General features: G+C 42.1%; 1 protein-coding gene across 1 annotated transcript; it reads left to right on the top strand.

The window, feature by feature from the left end:
• Nucleotides 1–3,980: 3,980 nt before the first annotated feature.
• Nucleotides 3,981–7,848, top strand: ier3 (immediate early response 3). The gene has a single exon (XM_070964896.1). It carries the CDS (start codon nt 7,063–7,065, stop codon nt 7,648–7,650), a length of 588 nt encoding a protein of 195 aa, XP_070820997.1. The 5' UTR covers nt 3,981–7,062; the 3' UTR covers nt 7,651–7,848.
• The last annotated feature ends 2,210 nt before the right edge of the window (nt 7,849–10,058 follow it).

Genomic DNA, 10,058 nt, shown 5'->3' with positions numbered 1-10,058 from the left:
TAATTTAACAAAAATAGAGACCAAACTTGCAAACAAGGGAAAAGTTAAGTTTATTTATGCAGGACTGAACTGTATATTTCCCTCAGATGCTTTTACAGTCTGTACAACACCCTCCGTCCTTCGTACAACAGAAACTTGCAAATTAAAACACGAATGAGCACACGCGTTATGCACGACAGCAACAAACCATCCAGAAACATGTGACCTGGTTTTGGGAGGAGCCTTTGTTTGGGCAGAGCTACAGTAAAAGGGAGTTTGTGGGCCCGGTTGTCGCCTGCTGCCCTGTTCTGCACGTAGGCCCGTTCACATGGCAACAAGCCAGCACGGCCAATCAAAAGTGTCTTTGATCAGAATTACCGCACAATAGTGACCGACATCACATGGTCATCATAATAACATGACAGTGGTGTGTTCAGTGAAAGTGACCGGTCAAAGTGTGTGTGTGTGTGTGTGTGTGTGTGTGTGTGTGTGTGTGTGTGTGTGTGTGTGTGTGTGTGTGTGTGTGTCTGTGTGTATGTCTGCTTTGTGTGTGTGCCTGTGTGTGTGTCTGCTGACTGAAATCATCCATGACTCGGTGGTCTGAAGGATCAGAAACAGTTACTGTAAAACAAAACATGGGGAGAGCAAATACGCATTAAGCAGACCATATGGTCGACATTATGAACATGACTCAACCCAAGCTCACTCATTTGATGAGACAAAAAACAACATTTACGCTCCTGGAAGCCATTTCATTTTTTATGGTAAAAGTGGAAAAAAGTCGACAGAGCTGCATCTGAACGTAAACGGCGTGGCAGTTTTGAATACCAGACAGCGGACAGACAGAGGTATGAGATCACTTCACTGGCTCTGTCGGAAATGAAACACATGCACAGACGGTAGTTCGGTGTCATGAAAGTAACACGAGAGCTTTCACAGACATGAAAGCTGCTGTTTTAATGTGAAAGAATTATCACCTCAGTTTACTGTCAGAGTGGAAAAAACCAGACCACAGAAGCTGAGCTGGAGGCTGGAGAGGGTTCTAGAACTGTGTCATGATTTTGTGCTCTCTGTTCTAGAGAACAGATCAATGATTAATAAAACCAAACCATTCACGTCGGTCTTGTCACCTTGAGGTTAGAGGGCATGTGATGAAATGGCTGTCTCAAATCAAAGATAACATGCACTCAGTACTGAAAACAAAGCAGTGAAAACACTGTGTCATCAATGAAACATCTGATAATTTAGTCAACATTGAACGGTAAAAAAACGGTAATTTAAAATTCAGTTAAAACAACTAAACCAACTAATCATCCCATCAGATTTAGAACAAAAACAACAGAGCAGTTTATGTTTCTATATGCTGCACATAATACTACTGCTGTGTGTTCATATGGGACCAGTCCATCCATTCAGAGTTCACTTGGTGTTTGCATCTTTGTTGTTTTCTGTAGGTCATCAAATTATTTATGTATCATCTCACATTCCGTTCACTTTTGCCATTGCTGACAATGGCTTGCCTCACTGCCTGCCGTATTTGGAAAGAATGGTACAGTAGAATGTGTGTGTGTGTGTGTGTGTGTGTGTGTGTGTGTGTGTGTGTGTGTGTGTGTGTGTGTGTGTGTGTGTGTGTGTGTGTGTGTGTGTGTGTGTGTGTGTGTGTGTGTGTGCGCGCATGAATATACAGTGTCAGGAAATACACACCCTGCTGAGAGAACAGTGTGGGAACATTTTCCAGCCGTGTCCTCCTTCAGCTACCCAGACGCTCAGTCAAGATTCCCACCGCAGGGCGTTTGTGTGTGTGTGTGTGTGTGTGAGAGAGAGAGAATGTCATGCTGATGGCGTTCCCGTCCTGCAGCAGGTTGAGATGCTTCTGATTTTTCAGCTGAAGCTCACAGTGGAAACAAAAGGAAGAGAAATATGTTGCAGGTATTTTAAACATGCAGGATGTTTACACAACAGGTTTCACTTGGACGCTGGCAATGGAGCTGAAAGAAGACGTGACAGAACCTTAACTACAGTCATTTGCACCTGAAGCACTCGACAACATGCTTGTCAAAGTGAACAACCGCCACTGACTTTTACTTGAATTTCAGACACAACATGGACAAGAGCACATGGTGCAATTTTCCAGCTGCAAGCAGAGTCAAAGCAGTCGTTTACCCAGGGGCGGGGCTTGCAGACAGGCAAGCCAGGCAGTTGGTTGGAGCCCAGAGCCACTAGGGGGGCCCTAGCCACATATTTACAACAACGATTATTGATAGGCTTGGGCTTTCAGGGACCTCTGTTGGTCAAGACCCAAGAGACCCTAGTAACGCCACTGTGTTTACCAAGTTCTTATTTCAAGTGTTGGATCAGAATGATCAGCCTGGATGTAATTCTCAACACTGCTGCAGTTAGGCCAGTATTCACTAGGACGAATGGAGGCTATTGGTTTAGAGTACTAGCTCCCATAAGGTTGATCAAGAGGCTGCCATCAATCCGATTTCTAACTCCTTAATATTCCAGAACTGTCTGGAATTTGAACATTTCTGACGTTGGTGCCCATCAGTCATAGAATAAAAACAAAACACTGCATCATGTCATTTATTTTCCAGATAAAAACTTGCCTTCAGAATAATTTGATCCTCATATAAAAACATCAGCACACAGTGGCATTGAATATATTCATTGTAGCTGAAACTGATGACGCACATCCAGAGTTTGAGCCCCTCATTGGTCAAAAAAACAAAACCTTTTTCAGTGCTGCTCAGGCTGCACAAACCTTGCAGGCTGAGCAGAGGCATAAAAAAATATTTCTATCAAAGAGGAAATACCAGCCATGCAGAGGAGGTCAGATATCGATCAGAGGCTGCCAGCCGCAGAGAAAACCAGCTTATGATCCATTGCATCACACCATTTAGTGTTTTCTCTTCCTCATTTGTCATTCCATTCTTGTGAAAACCACACATACCATTGTGTTTTCTTCAGAAGGAGAAGCTTTGTGTCATGTTGCAGCACTGTGATCACAGATACCGATGTGACACTGTGCCAAACAGTGAGTGGGCTTACTGGGGATTCCCAGTGAAGTGTTTTTAGTTAACCAGCTGGCTATGATACAGATCGTCATGAAACTTTCAGTGCATATTCATGGGCTCCTAATTATTCCAATGACCTACTTAATTCATCTATCCGGCTAAAACTTCCACTTGGACACGTCAGATTAATGTTTCTCATCACAGTAAATATACTGAATGGGCCAAATGTTGTCTGAAAATGTAATGCTCCTGTACACCATGAAACTTTAGACCAGAGGTTTTCAAACTGGGAGGTGAAACAGCAGGTGCATACAGGTGTTGGTGTAGTTTGGCCCCTGATTTGACCACTCGCACACACAGAAAGGAGACGGAGCTGCAGCAGTGGCTGTAACACACAGCTCATGGAGGTGGTTTAAAAACACTCACTGCCTCACTGCTGTAATTGTACAGGAGTTGTACTAGTTCTCAGAGTCATAACTTAGTTGTTGCAATTGTTGCTGAAATTCAGAGTAACTTACACTTCCAGGTGACGTCTTTATCTTTGATGTCTATCGTGAATAAAGGTCCATAACTCTGATTGGATGAAATCTAATGATTTTCTTCACTATCAAAATAATCCAGTTATAGACGTCTGCACATCCCTGATTAAATTGCAAACAGGAACTGTCCACTAGGGGGCAGAAAAAACACCAAAACAAGCTGACAGACACTTCATTCTGGCTAATGTTGGAGCGAACAGTTGCCTACTTTCAGATCCAGCAGACACAGAGCTATATCATCATCCCCCTGGAGTTGTGTTTGAATCCGCTTGATGAATGCCAGCCCAATATTCACTCTCTTATAGCTGTTTTTGGTCTCCACCAACTCCAACCAAATACGAGAAAAACATCGTCGTATACAGTGTTTTGTTTTGTTTTTCGCAGCTTGATAAAGCACTGAGACAGTGAAGATGCTGCAAAACCAAAAAAGACAAGCCAAAAGAAGCAAAACATTTTATTTAGTATAAATGTAAAAGAAACTGATTAATACAGGTTTCACTGGAATGCAGCAGTTATGTTCCGTTCATCCATTGCGCTTTATTCAACTTAATTCAGTACTTCTTGCACTTAACTATCTCTGTATTTGTCTTTAAACCACTGAAGAAACACAGTTTGGTTTCCCTTCATACTGAATACCATATATGGAGAGAATGATAATAAATGCTAACTCGTGTCTTCTACAGTCTCAAAAATGCCAAGAATAAAAAAAAAGAGCAAGATCTGAGCATTATAGAAATTTCACAAACAAAGTGGGTGGTTAGGTTAGACTGGATTTCATTGTCATTCATTGATTTCAACAGTATGGTTTTGAGAACAGATGACCTAAAAAATGTAAGCTGCAGAACAGGATGGCATCAGACATGTCCGAACATAATCCAGCAGCAGTGCAGAGAAGTGAAACTTGACACGTTGGTGCAGAGTCTGCGGGGCTTCCAGGGAACTGGAACACAGTAAACTCAAATAAATGAGTCCTCATGAGAGGTGACAGTTTAATTCTTTGACAAAGAATTTAAATCTGCGTGATTCTGCAGTAAATGTGGAAGTTTTAACTTTGAGGTTTTTTTTCATTCATGACTTGCGCAAACAGATTGTTTTGCAAACTGCAGCGCTGACATGTGCACTTGAAAACACTGAGGGTTTGGTTTGAAACTGATATTTTGTTTGTTTAGTTCTGTATTATGAATACTCTCTCTTTTGTCCCTGATTATTCTGACTGCCCTCACCTCTTCAGCTATTCCATCTTTTCTGCTACAAAGTTCATCCAAACTTATCTACATGTCTAACTGACCCCAAAGAGCATTGATTCAAGTTACCTAAAATTTCAATATAACTGGAAGCTAAACACTAGTGGGAGACCTTCTGATGTACACTGATTTTCACTGTCAAGCTTTAACATGTGAACATTATTCTGCTAACTGCTATGGTTAGGAGAAGGAGAAGTAGTGAGACCATCATGTTTGCACCATCTCTTCACTGAAAATTTAACAGATACACTTAAATGTGAAAAGTTAATTTTAAGTCTCTCACACACACACGTACACACACACCCTGCTTGTACATGAAAATACGGTCTCTTTGAATTTGTACTTTCACAACTGTAACATCCTGTCATTTCACCACTCACAATGACCAAAGAGCTCAGGGTGACAAAAATCACATGTTGGAAAATCACTAAAAAACTCCCCCGTATAATGTACATTTTCAGGCAAGCGGAGATATTTTTAGAATCAATGCAATTAGTCATCAAACGGATGCAGCATTCATGAATAAATATGTAAATTGTAGTGCAGTTATTTACTTCTAATTGTTTAATGTTTGTGAGTTTGCTACATTGTCTCAAAAAGCCTGGAAGATGTCTGCAGCGTTAGATAGTAAATGTTTTCATCAGTGATTCAGGAATATTGTTGAGGAAAATAAAGCTCTGAAGATTTCATTGTGAACATTGAAGAAGCTGCTTCTTCACCATTTTTTATTGTTAGTTCTTTTTGGCCTGAGTTTATGGTGTCTTATAAAGCTTTTATTTATTTATTCGTTCATTCATTCATTCTAAATATGCAGATTTCTGTTTATATTAGAGTAATAAAGGTCAAACTGTGGAGCTCACAGCCTTCTTTTCACATTAAACCTTCACTAGATAAAGTCAGGCCACATTGCCGACGTCTGTGAAGTTGTTTTATATTCAAACTCACATTGATTAAAAAACAAACAAAGATTTTCACGTCATGTCTTCAGACAAGTGACTTCTACTCTCTTCAGCTAAATTGCCTGAACAGCTATTTCACTGAGCTTGATCTCAGAGTTTTGGGGTCAACATTAGGTGAAGTCATGGTGGGTAAAGATACACTCTTTGGTTTTGTTACAACACTCTTCAAAATCCCAAATGACTCTATATTGAAGCACAGCTCACATGTGCTGGGGGAAGTTCAGGCATTCAACTGCCCTGAACATGAACTGAACATGGCCCATATTACTTAAAACACAATGCTGAAAAGATGGAATTTAATGAAGTATAAGTGTGAATTTTAATCAAAGTAGGCTCTGTTTTCATTCTCTGGATTGAACTGTGTGTGTGTGTGTGTGTGTGTGTGTGTGTGTGTGTGTGTGTGTGTGTGTGTGTGTGTGTGTGTGTGTGTGTGTGTGTGTGTGTGTGTGTGTGTCCAGCTTTAGGAAGGAAGTTACATGCATCAGTCAAAGTGTTTTCTCTGTATTTTTTACATCATCTACATGACAAGTCAATCACTTGCCTGCAGGTCAAAATGAAAGAGGAACTCATTCATTCATTCATTCATTCATTCATTCATTCATTCATTCATGCATTTATTCATTCCTTCTTCCTGCTCAGTTTGTTTCCAGCATTAAATCTGAACACTGTACAATAAAAGAAAAACACACCTGTGGATGATGTGAAGGAAGTTTCCAGCAGAGTACCTCTGACAGGTGTCTGGGCACATGTCGCTCTGTCTGCGGTGTTTACAGTCAACTGAAACCTCCTGGTCCTCTGAATGACTGCCACTGCTCAATATCATGTGAATATCATGTGAAGGTGATATTCTTACAACCACGTGTGCAACATGAAACAAGCTGCTTTGGCAGATCCTGATCATATTTGTCATGTTTTAACGATGAAATAAGACATTTCATAATGTGCGTTATATCGACAGTTTCCTTTTTCTCACTGAATATAAATAGCCTACGTTTAAATCAGGTCCCTTTATTTCATTTAATGCCCCATAGTTTACTGTAATTATTCAACCAAACCCTGATGATTCAGCCTCTGTCCGCCTGGTCGCTCCGGAGTCAGAGCCCCGGCCACAAAAAAATATGCAAATTTCTGTTATTTTCCCACTTGTGCAATAAAGTGCGTTGGCTGAACCTCAGGGAGTGGCCTGCTGTGTATGGGCGTTTCTAAAAGCACAACCTGAAGAGAAAGATATAAATTGTGTGCTCTCCGCGGGTGAAGCGATATCTGACTTTGTGAACGCTCAAGGAGAGAAGTTCAAGAGAAAGCGACACAAAACTCAAAGAAAATGTACTCACGGTCCAACAGCATGACTCTGACTGTTCAGCAGGAGAGCTTCGCCTTCTCCAGGATGGCAACCCGCAGCACGGAGCCCGAGGTCTTCACCTTCGAGCGGATTCCGGCTCAGGCCACCGCCGTGCGCTCCTACGTGCCCATCCGGCCCAAAAAGCGCTGCACTCGGGTTATGTACCCCGCTAAGGTCCGCATGCACCTTCCACCACCGGAGAAGAGCCAGGCCAAGCGCTGGCTGGTCATCCTGTGTCTGGTGGTTCTGTGGCAGATCTACACCGAGGAGCCGTGCGCTGAGACGCCCCTGGGCAGCGCAGACAGCCCGATCAGCGACTACCAGAGTTTCGCCTTCCAGGCTGGGGAGGAGCAAGCACGACAGTTCTCAGACCTCAGCGCCAGCTCCGAGCTCCTGTCTGCCTCTCCGACCAGCTGTGAGGACAGCTCAACCAGCGAACAGATCATCCCGGGAACCACCTGCCCCAAGCCCATCGAGGAGACCGAGAACAGCCGGGCGTTCGAGCAGAGCGCCGGGAAGAGCTACATGGTGGCTCTGCTGGTCTACCACAGGCTGGGCAGCGACAACTAGACTTCCGGGACGGGTTTAACTCCAACCCGCCCGAGTCTGGGCGTCTGATATCGAAATGAGCCGAGATGGAGTTGGTCCTGAGCAGCTTCTGGAGAACAGCGGTGCGCCCTGCGCGGCACAGCCGGGAGGAAGCTCCATACGCAGGCTTCTCCCTGCCAGTAGTCCCCCGGAAAGTGGAGGACACAGTCTGGAATGGGACATTTGAAAGAAAGAAAGAAAGAAAGAAAGAAAGAAAGAAAGAAAGAAAGAAAGAAAGAAAGAACACTTACAAAAAACTGAAACTTGAACTCAAAACTTGAAGTCATCTCTGTGTAATTCACACATAGACACTAACTGCACTAACAGGCCTGCGGGCAAACTGGATGTTTTACATGTTTCTGTCATGGAAAACTGTCACTAATGTCGGTCACCGAGCTGAAACTGACACTGTCTGTTGTGTACATGTCATATTTAGTTATTTATTCTATTTGCTATTTATTGATTTAATAATTTTAATAAAAAAAATGTCTAAACGAAGTTCCTGTTTCCTGCCTTTTCACTGAAGTGCACAAAATTTTCTCAGTATTTTCATTCATTAATCTAAACATTCAATGAATGTTGTGTTTATTTGATGCTTCTTGTAGACTGCACTGAATCATAATCAAGGCATCTGCAAAATTTACAAGCTTTAACTCAATTCACAAAGTATTGGGAAAAGCACTATACCTACAAGTGCAAATTCCATTCAAAATGAGGTCTAAAGGGGGCATCAAACAAGTCTTGTTTTAATTGATCAGATTTTACCTAGGGCAACAGCTTTCCAAATCCCTTATGGCTACATGTTTCTCTGCTTTTCAGAATATTCATCTTTGCAGACAGCACCACAGAAACTGGTCTTTACACTTCATGCAGATGCATATTTTCTACAGGAGGCTTGTCACTGAGCTTTGAAAACACAAAATTCTTTTAAACCTTTTAACCTTTAAACACTGAGTGACTCAGAAAAAATGATCTGATAACGGGGATTGACACAGAAAAAGGGATGAAAAAGAGCTTCTAGACAAACATAAAGACTGCCTTCATTTCCTTACATTATGTTCCATCCATGAAGAAATGAGTTTCCCAGTTTGATGTGGAAAAACTTGAATGGCCCTGACCTCAACTTTGCATCGCACACCTTTGGGATGAGGTGGAACGAGCCAGACCATACCACCCAGCATCAATGATGGACCTCACCAATGCTCTTGTGGTTGAATGGGAGCAAATCACAGCAGTGAGGTTATAAAATCCAGTAAGAGCAACAGATGAATGAACACGCTGTCACAATGATGGGAGTAATACCCCGCCACTGCATATAAAACTACACATGCTAATAGACAAACACACTGAGGAATATTTGGGATTTCAGCTGATTTCTGCAGACTCTGAGGAAAACTTTCCTCCGCACTCACTTTCATTTTTTTCTCTTTTCATCTTTTTTATTGGCTGAGTTATAAAATTTGTTGGGTGCTGAGTCACGAGCCCCACAGTGTAGAGCGACTGCAGCTTCATCTTACATCACGGCTTCATCCAGTGATGAGTAACATGATTCAAGTGTCTGAAAACTTTGCAGACTGCACTGTTATTCTAATGATTAATATACGGTAACTCATGTCATTGGCATATAGCTGACGGAGATTATTCACCACTTACCGATGCATTACCTCATAGACAGAGGTGAGGGTACTGCTTCAGCTCAGTGAGGTTAACCGTTGCTTCGAGGCTTCTGGGGAAGACCTGTTGATGTTGGAGGTTGCCATGTAAACATCACGTATCACTCATGTGCACTTCATCAGGTATGACAGGTATGGGGTGGGGGTACTGAGAAAATAGTTTATTTGCGTCTCTGTGACAATGTTGCAATATGTTTTTCTTTATATGTGACTCAGATCTGCTTTTTAAATGACAGAAGCAAATTAGGCCTCATATTTGTCAAAGTCGAAGCTCAAACGATGGAAAACCATATTGAAAACATGATGGAAATAAGACAATTATGTTGGCGTCATGAAATAATGTGAGGAAGGGTTCCAGTCTCCTCATCGCTCCATACAGATCTGATGCTTTCAGCTTATAAGTGGAAGCTTAAGAGACGGTTCAGTCACATGCTTCATGTCTGTCGACACCAATTCATTAAGTCTCTTTCCATTTGGTTTACATCTGCACATCAGCTTTTACACCTCAGGCAAGAGGAAACAATGAATGGAAACAATTCATGACAGAAGTGCAAATAGCGTCTGCTGTAGTGGAGCTGATTTGTCTTCGATTATGGACAATTTTTTTTACAAAGACGGTAAAAGTAATGACAGATTGCCTTTTATATCTGACACAGATCTGATCTCAGGCCATAGAACCTCAATCTGAATAGCAACGCCCCTCACTGCCTACCCACC

Source organism: Chaetodon trifascialis, chromosome 6, assembly GCF_039877785.1.
Source record: "Chaetodon trifascialis isolate fChaTrf1 chromosome 6, fChaTrf1.hap1, whole genome shotgun sequence".
Lineage (NCBI taxonomy): Eukaryota > Metazoa > Chordata > Actinopteri > Chaetodontiformes > Chaetodontidae > Chaetodon > Chaetodon trifascialis.
The sequence above is the reverse complement of the archived record's forward strand: the minus strand, read 5'-3'. Positions and strand labels throughout refer to the sequence as shown.

What these genes read in the sequence shown, in the direction of transcription:
- ier3 (XM_070964896.1), top strand. Translation starts at nt 7,063, where the DNA reads ATGTACTCACGGTCCAACAGCATGACTCTGACTGTTCAGCAGGAGAGC.